This window comes from Pelophylax lessonae, assembly GCF_965119305.1.
Source record: "Pelophylax lessonae genome assembly, chromosome: 4".
Classification (NCBI taxonomy): Eukaryota; Metazoa; Chordata; class Amphibia; order Anura; family Ranidae; genus Pelophylax; species Pelophylax lessonae.
In genome coordinates, this window is record NC_138771.1 from 189,576,031 (window position 1) to 189,591,273 (window position 15,243).

Sequence of the window (15,243 nt, forward strand, 5' to 3'; positions counted from 1 at the left end):
AGACTGGTGTCTGTGGTGAGGACCATCCAGTACAGGGGAAGAAATGATTTTCCCTGACGAAGTGCCGGAGAACAAAGCCACCAAACCAGGGACACCCTTGTACTCCGGCTCAACAGGAGCAGATTGCCTAGAGACTGAGGATCCTTGTTCCATTTCGCCAGAATCTCCTTTTGTAGAGATCTCGTGTGGAACTGTGCAAACAGAACCGCCTCGAAGGCAGACACCATCAGGCCCAGCACCTGTATGCAAGTCCAAAGAGATGACCATCTGCTGGACAGCAGAAGTTGAATTGCCTCTTGCAATTTCTGAAGTTTTTTCCTGAGGAAGAAACACTCTGGCTAAGGCCGACTCCAGCATCTGACCCTTCAAGACTTGTGGACGGAATCAGAGCAGACTTCTGAAGATTCAGAATCCAACCAAACTCCTTCAGAGTTTGCAGAATAATCTCCAAGTCATCCAACAGAATAGCCGAAGACTCTGCTCGCAAAAACAGATCGTCCAGATACCCCAGTACTGCTATCCCCCGCTGACGCAGCAATGCTTGCACTGGGTCCAATACTTTTGTGAATCCCCGAAAAGCGGAGTCGAGACCAAAAGGGTAACGCCACAAACTGATAATGCTCCTTGCTCACGGCAAAGCGGAGGAAGCCCTGGTGGGCGGCACATACTGGGATGTGAAGGAAGGCGTCATTGATGTTGATGGAGGAGAGGAAATCCCCCCTGATGTAAGGACGCCACTACCGTGCGAATGGATTCCATTCGGAAGTTCTGAACCCGCACAAAGCAGTTTAGCGCCTTGAGGTCCACAATAGGACACACCTGTAATGTTCCGGTACCTTTGGTACCCTAAATTACACTTTCCACAAGTGTATGCGATACCATTTACTTTTGGAAAGGTGCGCATACACCTTTAAGACTGGAGCTGTCATCACTCAGCGCCGGACTAGATGGCCATTTAAGGCGTCGGCTCTCACTCACATGTGTTCGTTCAAACACCCTTATCTGGATGCTAACCTTGCTTGAAGCTTCCATGCTTGCAAGCTTACTTCGCTGACGGAACCTCGCTGCGCTGATCCCTGTATCCCGCTACTGGATCATCCGCCTCTCCTGAACCACCCTTCGGCTGTATCGCTAATAGTGCTAAGTACCCCACAGGGGAATTCTCTATAAACTTATACTAAGCTTACACTATCTAGCTCTGCATAGTAGAGACTGTTTATCACATCTGCATAAACTAGATTGCTAGCTCTTGAGACTACTGCTACTTTTCTGCACTGGGTTGATCTCTTTTGTATGTCCACCTGCTATTCTATCATCTGCTATCATACAACATTGTTAAACCTTCCTGCATCCATCTGCTACTGTCTCACCTTCAAGTGTCTATCACCTACCACCTCCACTCAACCTATCCCTCAAACCTTCATCATTGTGTTACCACATATATAAAGTCACTCTAGGAACCAGCTTGCTAATTGTGTGTATTTACTGGCTGAAATAAGACCTTCCACACATGATGAGTCATTGAGGTTGGGAATGGTATCTCAGCATATCTCTTACATGACAACTGACGTGGAACTATTTCTGCAGCTGAAAATCCACACCATATAAGAAACGCAGGAGCGTTACAACACCTTGCCTTCCTTCCTGGGAACTGTAAACAGGTTTGAGTAAAAACATTTGGATGTCGGAACCGCAACAATACCCCTTGAAGTAACAAGTCTTGCACTGCCCCATAGAGTTCCCCTAAGCAATCTGGGGGTTAAGTGCAGGTTGGAAGGGAAGTACCTTTCCTAAGGGTACGATCGAAACTCGATCTTGTAGTTGGAGCGAATTACTTTGCAGACCCACTTTTGCTCTCTCCAATCCCGGAAACCACAGCTAGCTGCTCTCTGCCTGTGTGCAGGGCAAGGAGGAGTCAGTCAGTGTCGGAGCTCCGTGGATTGGCGGCTCCCCTCGTCACAGGGCTCCGCCCACATGACCATCAGTCGGCTTCTCCAGTAAGCTCCAGGAAGTTCAGCGGTGGGTGAATGCACTCTGCAGTCACGGAAGGCCTGGCTGGCCTCTCGTACAGAGAGCTGCTGTGTGTCCCCCCTCTCACTCCCTGTTACCCCTCTCTCTCCGTGTCACCCCCTCTCTCTCCGTGTCTCTCTCTGTGTGACCCCCCTCTCTCTCTGTGTCACCCCCCCTCTCTCTCCGTGCCTGCCACCCCCCTCTCCCTGTCACCCCCCCTCTCTCTCCCTGTCACTCTCCCCTCTCTCTCCCTGTCACCCCCCCCCCTCTCTCTCCCTGTCACCCTGATCTCTCTCTCCCTGTCACCCTGATCTCTCTCTCCCTGTCACCCCCCTCTCTCTCTCCCTGTCACCCCCCTCTCTCTCTCCCTGTCTCCTTTTACTGCTGGAGTTTGTGTGGTATGGGGGAAGTGGTACATACCATGTGTTAAAAAAAAACACATAAAGTTTATCAAAGAAAGATATTATTACAAAAATTAATTCCTAAACAAGCAATTGTTCAACTCTAAATCCTGAGACTATTATGCGGGTTGACTGGCCCATCAACCTTACCCCTATTCATTCTCTGTCAAACGCTCTCTCTTTCTCGGGGGGGCGCCGATACAGCTCCTCGCCAAGGGCGCTGGAGACCCTAGTTACGCCTCTGGCTGCCTGTCACAGGACAAAGTAAATACCTGATCGCTCCTAATTAAAAATGGAGGGAGCAACAACTTTCTGTTAATTAGGTTCAGCATTTGCTCCATCTTTCAGGTTAAGAAGAGTAGTGCAAACTTGGGTCTAAACTTGAGCTGTGGGAGAGGTTTCAGGCCCAGTAAGAACTGCTGCCTCCTTTTGCCTATTGCACCCTGCTTCTTTGAGGCATTTTAAAATTCTAGGAATTAGATCCTCAAGTTGCACTTCCCAAAAAAGGAGCAACCCTCCTCTCCATCAAAGAAATGTAAGATTACTTCCACCCAGTATAATGGATGGTGCCCTGCTGGTGGTGGTGGAGATGGAGGCTCTCTACAGTTCCATCCCACACCAGCAGGGCATCTCAGTGATCAAGCGCATCCTATCCCAGACCCATGAAACCCGTAGAGGGATACACGAGATTCTTTTGATGGGTCTGGAATACATCCAGACCCATTCTTTTGATGGCTCCCACTTGCTGTGCCCCATCCTACGCCAATTTGTACCTAGGGGAGTGGGAGAGCTCTTTTTTGGATAATGAGAAATTAAACTCACTCACTGACGACATGACATGATATTGTTTCATAGACAATGTCTTATGATTTGGAATGGGTCAATTAAGTGCCTCAATGAATGCATCAGAGAAATAGGATGTTACCATTACAAAAGATCAGGATGGCAACCTCTCTAGCACCCTATATCGTAAAGAAACAGTGGGCAATACAATATTACACATGAACAGTTCTCATCCTAAACCCTTGATACAGACTATTCCGTAGTCAGTATCTTTGAATTTGCCGCAACTGTTGAGATGATGCAACCTTCAAAGTTGAAGCAGCTGGCTTGAGAAATAGACTGTTACAAAGGGCATAATCAGCAACTGTGCCTTAAAAAGCCTATAAAAGAGCTTGCATACAGACTAGACACTATCTATTTGACAATAAAAAGGGACAACACAGAAACCAAAACCCAATATGGATCATCACCAAATATAAGACACAACATGACCGGATTAAAAAAAAATCATAGCAAAACATTTGCACATATACCCTACTCTATGTCCATTTAGAACGGAGACCCCGTCTACTACTTATAGAAGAGCCAGATCACTGAGGGACCTTTTGATCCACAGTGAATATACTGGCAAATTCAGAAAACATCCATGTAAACGGTTGGGCACGTTCTTATGTGGGGGCTGCTCATATTTCCAGTACATGAATGCGATTAGGAACACTCGACTCCCTAATGATAAAAACAACAGACCATAACATTTTGCCAATTGCAAAACAGCCGAAGTGGTCCACATAATGACATGTCCCTGTGGCTGTTTTAACAAAAGGAAAGCAGAACTTGAGTTTCGTAAACGGGACAAATCGGCACATAACGAGCATGAGAGCCTTTTAACCCAACTCTCCCTTTGGGGAGGCACGCGAGAGAGATGTACATAGGGGCAGCTTCCCTAAAATCAAACCTCTAAATGTTGGACTGTGTCCACCCAAGTGGCAGTAGAGGAGACTAGAACAAGACCCTGCTGCAGCATGAAACACGCTGGAGTGTCTTTGAAAGCCACCTCCACCCCAGGACTAAACAATGCAGCAAGCTTTCACCCCTTCCTAGATTGCTTTGCATCAGGAGGGTGTATAAAATAGTTGAACTGAGGGACATTCTAAATGAACCTTGGAGTAAAGAACATGCCCTGTATACTAGATGGATATTAAGACAGAAAGGTGTAGACTCTAACCCACTAACATATAAAATTGTGACATGTGGACCACTATCTTATAGAAAGATGATGGGGGGGAACAAGGAACACAACAGTAAGAGGCAACATAGGAGGTTTGTCCAATAAAAACATTAAAAGGACAGATTTAGGTACGCCCCCTGGAACTAAGAAGGAAGGCTAATATTTAAACTCACAGGCATAGGAGTGGAGAGGCTGCTCACACTAGCATCTACATATGATAGGATGAGGGTATCTGATTCACTGTAATGATGTTACACTTTTAAGCTTTAATGTCTGTTTATATTTAATGTCATTTTCATTCCGATTCATATGTATGCTTTTTACTTTCCCTAACCATGACTCTCTGTGTCACCAGTAGGTGGCGGGTTGGCAGGGGCCGACACAAAGCCCTGCCCAGCGCACGGGGGGGGGGGGGGGGGTTGCACAATAGCTGTGCGGAGCCCACCTGATAGCGGCTCATTGCCGTGCCCCTTTCCCCCTTATCAGCTTGATTGGGGGGGGGGGGCTGTGTGATCATCGGCTCTTAGTCTGCACCAAGCGCCGGTTTCCGTGGAGTGCATGGCGCCGCCCCACCCGAGTGTCGGGCAGCAACGTGTGTTTCCCGGACAGTTCGTCCCATTGGTCGCCGGTCTGCGCATTCCAATGCGCGGGCGTTCTGTCACCATCTTTTTAAACACAGGGAAAAGTCTGGTGTGTGAATAGCGCCTGGAAAGACCTGTTGCACCAGCCAGACAATAGGTAAGCCCAACTGATTTTAAGATTTACACTTGTGGCCAGGGTTTGGTAAAAATAGGCCGTTGAGCCATGGTTTTAGCATCCTCTTTTAAGTGGAACTTTACCCATAACTTGATAAAAAAAATATGGTTCTTTAGCAAGGAACATACATTCCACATTAAAGCGGTGGTAAACCACAGCTTAAAGAGGAAGTAAAATCTTCCTCTGTAAATTGTATTTATAGGTAAGCCTATGATAAGGCTTACCTATAGGTAATGTAAATATCTCCTAAACATGCACCGTTTAGGAGATATTTAATTTGCATGCAGCCAGTGACATCACTGGTGCATGAGCTTTGAAAGAACCTGCCTTCAGAGCTCTGTGCCATGAAAGGCGGCTCCCGCGTGCATGCCCAAGAGTGACATCAGCGTGGCTCTGGCCAATCAGATGGCCTGGAGGAAGTGAACCCGGTAAAAGACAGGTGAACGTGTCAGTGGCGCTGCAGGGGCTTCATTCAAAGCTAAGTATTTCATAATGGGCCAGTATGCAATGCATTCTAGCTCATTATGTCTTTGTATTTCAGTTTTTAATCTTATTCAATTTTTTTGGAGATTTAGAACCTCTTTAAAGAAAAAAAAAAAAAGTTCCCTGCAAGGCAATGTCATAATGTGCTAGTAGGATTTTGGCAGGAAATTTTGATTTTGTTTTAGTTCTAGTCTTTTGACTAAAATGTCGTTTTAGTCATCTGAATTGTTTTAGTCGATAAATCTCCAGTACATTTTGGTTGACTACAAATCGAATAGGTTTAGGTTAATTGTAGGGATACACCGAAATGAAAATTTTGGGCCGAAACCGAAAATGCAGGATGCCCTTGGCCAAAAACCGAAACCGAAAATGACTTTTTCCCCCCAAAAAATTTAAAATCGATAGAAGAGGGGCATACACCAAAAACAGGCAGCGACGTACACCTGTCGCTGCCACCCTGTCACAGTATATGTACTGTGATGGGTTGGGCAAGTGGTTAATTTAATTACCAATGGTATTAGTATTATGCAGCATGAGGGGGTTAATGTATTGTCACTGCAGGTCACTGATGCATTAGTGACCAACCAGTGGCAGTTAATTAACCCCTTTGTGCTGCATTAGTGCAACCAGTGTTAATTAACACTGACACTGTTTGCACTAATGCAGCACAAAGGGGTTAATTAACTGCCACTGGTCGGTCACTCAATGCATCAGTGACAATACATTAACCCCTCATGCTTCATAATACAAATACCATTGGTAAGCTGCCTCAGCTCCCCCCCCCCCTGCCTCAGCGTCCCCCTCGGCAGTACACCCTCCCCCCGCTCTGGCTCAGCGCCCCCCTCGGCAGTACACCCTCCCCCCCTCTGGCTCAGCGTACCTCCTCGGGTGTCCTTCATTCAAAAGTCCCGCCTCTGGCCGGCGGCCCGCCTCCCGGTGATGTCACTACTACGATCTGTGTTGAATGAAGTGACATACCGGGCGGGAGGGCGGGGTGAGCGGCCGCTATAGATATAACTATGTGATCCATCCCTGTCAGCTCAGCGCACTGTGTGTGAATGAACTGACCTGACACCGGGCGGGGGGGGCGGCCGCTAATAACTATAACTATGTGAGCCCTTCACTTCACTGTCAGCGGAGATGAAGGCTCACATAGTTACAGTTATTAGCGGCCGCTCCCCCCGCCCAGTGTCAGGTCAGTTCATTCACACAGTGCGCTGAGCTGACAGGAAGGATCACATAGTTCTAGTATCTATAGCGGCTGCTCGCCCCGCCCCCCCCGCCTGGTATGTCCATTCATGCACACATCTAGTAGTAGGACGTCATTGAGAGGTGGGCAGCCGGCCAGAGGCGGGACTTTTAAAACCTGCCCTGCCCTGCGCCCTCCTCTTTCCTCACGGCGGCCATTATTTTCGGCAATGTTAACCCATTTTCGGCCGAAATGAGAGAGGCTCATTTTCGGCCGATAATTTCGGTGCATCCCTAGTTAATTGTAATGCATTATTTAACCACTTAAGGACCAGGCCTTTTTCTGACACTTCTTGTTTACAAGTTAAAATCAGTATTTTTTGCTAGAAAATTACTTGGAACCCCCAAATATTTGCGCAGCAGTCTTACAAACACAATTTTGGAAAAAATGCACTTTTTCTAATTAAAAAAGTAATCAGTAAAGTTAGCCAAATGTTACGCCGAGTAAATTGAATTTTTTTTTTATTACTTTTATTCCCATTACAAGGATTGTAAACATCCCTTGTTAAAAAAAAAAGCAGGACAGGTCCTCTTTAATGTAAGATCTGGGGTCAAAGAGACCTCTGATCTCACATCTACACAACAAAGTCATAAACAATCAAAAATATTGCTTTTTGACAAACAGAAGTGCAACATTAAATAAAAAAATGTAAATTCTATTGGCTGTAATGTCATTGCACACATTACCTGGTTACCAACATTAAATATTAAGAAAAAAATATAAGAAATGCCTTCTTCATTTTTTCCTCTTTCAGCAGCTTAGTAGATGCCGTCTACTTATGCGGTGGTGCAAAATAGAGCTGCACGATTCTGGCTAAAATAAGAATCACAATTTTTTTTCTTAGAATAAAGATCACGATTCTCGGTGTAATATTTATTACATATACAAAAAATTGGGCTAACGTTACTGTTTAGTTTTTTTAAATGTATTAAAAGTGTATTTTTTCCCCCCATGAACTGCATTTGAAAGACTTCTGAGCAAATACAGTGGGACCTATAAATTGCAACAATCGCCATTTTATTCTCTAGGCTAGGGTCTCTGCTAAAAAAAAAAAAATAAATTATATATATTATAATGTTTGGGGGTTCTAAGTAATTTTCTAGCAAAAAATACTGATTTTAACTTGTGAGCAAAAAGTGTCAGAAAAAGGCTGGGTCTTTAAGAGGTTAAACTAAAACAGGGGTCTCCAAACTATGGCCCTCCAGTTGTTCAGGAACTACAATTCCCATCATGCCTAGTCTTGTCTGTGAATGTCAGAGTTTTACAATGCCTCGTGGGATGTGTAGTTCCACAACAGCTAGAGGGTCATAGTTTGAAGATCCCTGATCTAAAAGAAAGAAGAGATACATTGTATATTATTGTGTTTATAGTTATCTGACAGCCTTAACAATGTTGATAAACATTTGCCAGAGGCTCTTTTTATGACAGCTGTGAGCGAGCAGAGAATGGCTCTAAGAATTGAGGGGGGAGAAGGGGGGGGAGATGAATCAAGATAGTGGTTTTTTTAATGATTAATCGTGCCGCTCTAGTACAATGCTTTCTTAAACTTTAGTTTGCTATTATTAAAGGCTCTGGATGGAATTGTGTTGCCGATTTAGAAATGCCCAGCAGAGGAGTGTTAATTTTGCTGTCAATTTTCAATTTAGTTCTAATCTTAGGATTACAATGCCATTTTAGTTTTAGTCGTATTTTAGTCTACTAAATTTGTGTTAATTTAGTTGAGGAAAACATATTAACACTGATTATGTGAGACTTCCCTTCCTTCAGGGTTCCAGGTTTGCGGCCTCCGGCTACGTGAGTGGTCGGGCTGCGATGACGTCACTTCCATGCATGTGTGTGGGAGCCCTCGGTTGCAGCACAGAGCTCTAAAGATCCGGCACGGTAAGCTGAAACTTCAGAGCACATGTGCCTGTGCCGGTGATGTCACCAGCTGCATGCAGTGTGAATATCTCCTAAACAGTTTACGTGTAGGTGCAAGTTAATAAAAAAAAAAACAACTGTGTTTACTACCACTTTAATAAATATGCTACCGAATCTAGCGTGTGCTGTAAATTGCCTTCAGCATTGTGTCTGTCTCTTCTTGCTGGAGGCTGCCATTTTGCTGAAGCCCAGAGCCCCTGAACACTAAATCATAAAGCGGAACTAAACTAGATTTAACTATTTCAAAACGCAGTTACATTTTTGGAATGCCGGGATTGCTAACTGTCACATTTGCTTGTTTCCTCAACCAAACTGTCAAACAATCAAATGGCTGGTGTAATGACTGATCACATGTGCAGCACCATCGCAGTTGCAGATCAAACAGAAGCAGCTTCCTTGGCTGTAAAGAAAAGGTGTTTTTTTTTTTTTTTTTTTTTCGGCTTTTAAGGCTGTCAGCAGATTGGCCTCTACTAACTTGGCAGTGCCTAAAAAGAGAGAAGCTGAACATGCGCAGAACAGGGAGAGAGTGTATAGGCACTTACTTTTAATAATTAACATATATTTACCTGCAAAGGGGGCAAGCCTGAAGTGATCTAGCAGGACTTCATTTTCTGACTTAAGGGCCATACACACTATAAGATTTTCTGTAGACTTTTTCCTTTAGACTTACCAAAAACATAATGAGGTCAAACCTAAACACTTTCAATTTGTATGCAATCTGGCAGGCCCTTGCACTACATAGAAAAGGTAAATCTGAAGGAAATCTAACCACAAAAGTTGGATAGTGTGTATCCAGCTTAAAGCTACACTTTTAGGCCTCTTTCACACCATGGTGCAGAGACACAAGTTTATTTTTTGCACACGTTCTGCAAGGGCACAAAAAAAAACAAACAAACAATGGTTTTCTATGTGCCTTGTTTTACACCACAATGTCTAGATTTTTTTTTTTGCACAGAAACCTGTAACAAGTATGCAGTTTTCTGCACAGGGAAAAAAAAAACTGATGGGACATCAACATTAGTGTGAACAGGACACATAACAGATGTGCATGAAAACTGATGTCAACGTGCATAAAATCTGACTGAAATGTGCATGAAAACTTTGCAAGTGAAATCTGCGCTGTGTTCCCATCACCCTTCAGGCATATATGGTGTGAATGAGACTTAAAGTGGGACTAAACTTACTGTTATAATGCGCTGCGCAAACTGTTGGCGATATATAAATCCTGTATAATAATAATAACGGTTTCCCAAAACAGTTTTATACAAGGCATTGCTGTAACTGTTAACAGTGTGCTTATATTAGCTCTCAACCTAACTGTCAAGCCAACAAATAGCTGATAATACAACTGATTACATGGCAACTGCAGATCAGACAGGCTAAGATGGCAGCTTTCTTGGCTATAAAACAATAGGATGGTTTAGTTCTACTTTAAAGAGGAAGTAAACCCTCCTCTGACACTTGTACCTATAGGTAAGCCTATGATAAGGCTTACCTATAGGTACTGTAAATATCTCCTAAACATGTACCGGTTAGGAGATATTTACCTTACATGCAGCCAGTGACGTCACTGGCGCATGCACTCTGAAGGAACGGCTGCTGGTGCCGTTTCTTCAGAGCCCCGTGCCGTGACTGTCGGCTCCCGCGCGCGTGCGCGACGTCACCGTGGCTCCGGCCAATCAGATGGCCGGATGCCGCGATCGGAAGTGTTTATTCCCATTCATAAAAGACAACGGTGCATCGAACAGACATGGACACGGTTGACGCGTTTCACGACTCTGTAGGTCGCTTACTCATAACCAGTTATGAGTAAGCGACCTACAAAGTCGTGAAACGCGTCAACCGTGTCCATGTCTGTTCGATGCACCGTTGTCTTTTATGAATGGGAATAAATACATCAAGTTCATTCATCTCTAAGTGCGGTCACTTTTTCTCTTTGGAAGCTTGATTACTGATCCGGATCCGACCAGCACCTGGACATTTGTGCCTCACCTGAGCGGCTTTCCCTGTGTTGCTTGAATGCCGCGATGGGAAGATGGGCGACTGAACATGTAATCGGGCGGCACGGGCTCATTCTGAGGTATTTCATAATGAGCTAGTATGCGATGCATACTAGCTCATTATGTGTTTCTCTTACAGGTTGCAAAAAAAAAAAAAAAAGAAAAAACACTTGTATGGGTTTACAACCTCTTTAAAGCGGTAGGAAAACTGCAGCAAAAAAAAAAAAAAAAATCACACCTGTAAGGCAAATGCATAATGTGCTAGTATGCATCGCATACTAAATTATGAAATACTTACCTTGGAACAAAGCCCTCCATTGCCGCGCTGTCCTTGCTGAAAGGGCTGACAGCTTCCCCTGGTCCTCGCATGCTCCGGCTAGGTGATTGGCTGGAGCCACGATGACTTCAATCCCACGTATGCGCACGGGAGCCCTTGGTTCCAGCATGAAGTTCTGAAGGTTTGGCAAGGCACGCCGAACCTTCAGAGTGCATATGCCAGTGACGTAACTGGCTGCATGCCAGGTAAATATCCGGAGAATAGGAGATATTCATTTTATCTACAGGTAAGCCTTATTATAGGCTTACCTGTAGATAAAAACCACCAAGCGGGCTTTACTACTGCTTTAAAGAGGTTGTACACCGAGAAATTTTTTTTTTCTCTTCTTTACATCCTGAAAGAGAAACCCATAATGAGCTAGTATGCATCGCATACTAGCTCATTATGAAATACTTACCTTAGAACGAGCCCCCGCCGTGCCGTCCGCTTACCTGTATGATCTTCCGGGATCGCGGCATCCGGCCATCTGATTGGCCGGAGCCGCGGTGACGTCACTCCCGCGCACGCGCGGGAGCCGACGGTCACGGCACGGGGCTCTGAAGGAACGGCACGATCTGCCGTTCCTTCAGAGCGCATGCGCCAGTGACGTCACTGGCTGCATTAAAGGTAAATATCTCCTAAACGGTGCATGTTTAGGAGATATTTACAGTACCTATAGGTAAGCCTTATTATAGGCTTACCTATAGGTACAACTTCCCGAGGAGGGTTTACTTCCTCTTTAATGCAAATGTAAACCCTTCTGTCCTTACAGCCAGGGAAGTGGCCTGATAGCCTCCATTCTGCAGCTGTCATGGCTCTGCACATGTCATCAGTTATGATACACCGGCCATTTGATAATTTGACAGTTCTGTCAAGAGCACAAGCAACTATGACAGTCCTCATTCATGGTACGTCTTGAATGGAACTGTTTGATGAGCCTGATAAAATGCTAATTTCTGCTTTAAATGCCAAATAAATGTGGCAGTGCCAACTCTAAGGCCACAAACCTTGGCAAACATGGACCACACTGTTGCCAAACACTGCCTATTTAAGTGACTATGACCGTACCACTAATGTGGGGGGCGCTCATGGCTGTGGCAGGGTGCTTCAAGATTTCAAGGGTTTAAATGGGTGTCCAGGACGCAGCATATCACCATACAAAAAGTGATTCACCACAGAGCACCCACAAAGGTAAACAAAGCCTGGTCCTAGAAGAAGGGAAGTACAGGGACGTGATAAGCAGGGAGCATACAGAGAATGAATGTGAAGGGATAAGCAGGGAGCATACAGAGGATGAATGTGGAGGGATAAGCAGGGAGCATACAGGGAATGAATGTGGAGGGATAAGCAGGGATCATACAGGGAATGAATGTGGAGGGATAAGCAGGGATCATACAGAGAATGAATGTGGAGGGATAAGCAGGGATCATACAGAGAATGAATGTGGAGGGATAAGCAGGGAGCATACAGAGAATGAATGTGGAGGGATAAGCAGGGATCATACAGGGAATGAATGTGGAGGGATAAGCAGGGATCATACAGAGAATGAATGTGGAGGGATAAGCAGGGATCATACAGAGAATGAATGTGGAGGGATAAGCAGGGATCATACAGGGAATGAATGTGGAGGGATAAGCAGGGATCATACAGAGAATGAATGTGGAGGGATAAGCAGGGATCATACAGAGAATGAATGTGGGGGGATAAGCAGGGATCATACAGAGAATGAATGTGGAGGGATAAGCAGGGATCATACAGAGAATGAATGTGGAGGGATAAGCAGGGATCATACAGAGGATGAATGTGGAGGGATAAGCAGGGATCATACAGAGGATGAATGTGGAGGGATAAGCAGGGATCATACAGAGAATGAATGTGGAGGGATAAGCAGGGATCATACAGAGAATGAATGTGGAGGGATAAGCAGGGATCATACAGAGGATGAATGTGGGGGGATAAGCAGGGATCATACAGAGAATGAATGTGGAGGGATAAGCAGGGATCATACAGAGAATGAATGTGGAGGGATAAGCAGGGATCATACAGAGAATGAATGTGGAGGGATAAGCAGGGATCATACAGAGAATGAATGTGGAGGGATAAGCAGGGAGCATACAGAGAATGAATGTGGAGGGATAAGCAGGGATCATACAGAGGATGAATGTGGAGGGATAAGCAGGGAGCATACAGAGGATGAATGTGGAGAGATAAGCAGGGAGCATACAGAGAATGAATGTGGAGGGATAAGCAGGGATCATACAGAGAATGAATGTGGAGGGATAAGCAGGGATCATACAGAGAATGAATGTGGAGGGATAAGCAGGGATCATACAGAGGATGAATGTGAAGGGATAAGCAGGGAGCATACAGAGAATGAATGTGGAGGGATAAGCAGGGAGCATACAGAGAATGAATGTGAAGGGATAAGCAGGGATCATACAGAGAATGAATGTGGAGGGATAAGCAGGGATCATACAGGGAATGAATGTGGAGGGATAAGCAGGGAGCATACAGAGGATGAATGTGGAGGGATAAGCAGGGATCATACAGAGGATGAATGTGGAGGGATAAGCAGGGAGCATACAGAGAATGAATGTGGAGGGATAAGCAGGGATCATACAGGGAATGAATGTGGAGGGATAAGCCGGGATCATACAGAGAATGAATGTGGAGGGATAAACAGGGAGCATACAGAGAATGAATGTGGAGGGATAAGCAGGGATCATACAGGGAATGAATGTGGAGGGATAAGCAGGGAGCATACAGAGAATGAATGTGAAGGGATAAGCAGGGATCATACAGAGGATGAATGTGGAGGGATAAGCAGGGATCATACAGAGGATGAATGTGGAGGGATAGGCAGGGATCATACAGGGAATGAATGTGGAGGGATAAACAGGGAGCATACAGAGAATGAATGTGGAGGGATAAGCAGGGAGCATACAGGGAATGAATGTGAAGGGATAAACAGGGAGCATACAGAGAATGAATGTGGAGGGATAAGCAGGGAGCATACAGAGGATGAATGTGGGGGGATAAGCAGGGATCATACAGAGGATGAATGTGGAGGGATAGGCAGGGATCATACAGAGAATGAATGTGAAGGGATAAGCAGGGAGCATACAGAGAATGAATGTGGAGGGATAAGCAGGGATCATACAGAGGATGAATGTGGAGGGATAAGCAGGGATCATACAGGGAATGAATGTGAAGGGATAAGCAGGGATCATACAGAGAATGAATGTGGAGGGCAGCACGTAGCTTTGTTTACATGTGGTAAGGTCATACTCACCCCGGACAGTAGGGGTCAGCCGAGGGATCCCCGGGGTGGCCGCCTTCAGCTCGCCGTTCTTCTCCTCCTCCTCTCTCCTCTTCTTCTTCTCCCTCTTGTCGGCGCTCTTCTTCGGCTTGTCATTCGCTAGGAGGCGGGTGGCCGGGCTGGGCGCTGGATGCGGGGACCGGGAAGATCCGGGTGGGGCGAGGCACAGGCTACCGCCGGGCACAGCCGGGAAGGGCCACCCGCCGGGCGCTGGACGGTTACTCCCGCCCCCTCCGCCTTCGCCATTCACACGCTTCGGCTTGAAGCCCTTCTCCTCCGTCCGGAGCTTCTTGGCGGGATGCAGCTGGCGCTGGCCGCTCGTACTGGAAGAAGAGGAGGGTAAGGCCGGGGCCTTGTCCTCGGCGCCGCTGCTCTTCAGGACGATGGCCTCTCTGGGCTTCGGCAGTCCTTCGTGTTTGTCGGTTGGCGCAGAACGGACCCCAGTCCACAGCTCCGCCATTTTGGGCTCCTGCGATGCCCAGACTCCGCCGCCGAGCTGCCAGAGAGGAGGGGGCGTGGCCTCCAGGGGGCCCGTCCAATGGCGTGACGACAGGTGGGCGGACTCATGACAATTATTGCCAATTGCGTGACTTAGAGGGGGCGTGGGGGAGCGGGTGACGCCAGTTGGTGAAGTCGGAGAGGCGCATGGGGGGGCCGGGGCCATTTTGTCAGTGACGCCGTGGAGAGAAGAAGCGGACTAGCAATGGAGCGGCCCTGCCACAGCCGGAGAGAGCTGGAGGGTGTGAGGAGAGGAGGCGTGGCTGTGAGCCGGAAAACC

The 15,243-nt window shown here is 46.3% G+C and overlaps 1 protein-coding gene across 1 annotated transcript in view; it reads right to left on the reverse strand.

The window, feature by feature from the left end:
* RSBN1L (round spermatid basic protein 1 like) overlaps window positions 1-15,001 on the reverse strand; it is a 146,395-nt gene extending 131,394 nt beyond the window's left edge. The window contains exon 1 of the mRNA XM_082255152.1: window positions 14,439-15,001. Coding sequence (XP_082111278.1) covers window positions 14,439-14,925 — 487 coding nt within the window. The 5' untranslated portion in view covers window positions 14,926-15,001. The remainder of the gene's footprint in view (window positions 1-14,438) is intronic.
* Window positions 15,002-15,243: the final 242 nt, after the last annotated feature.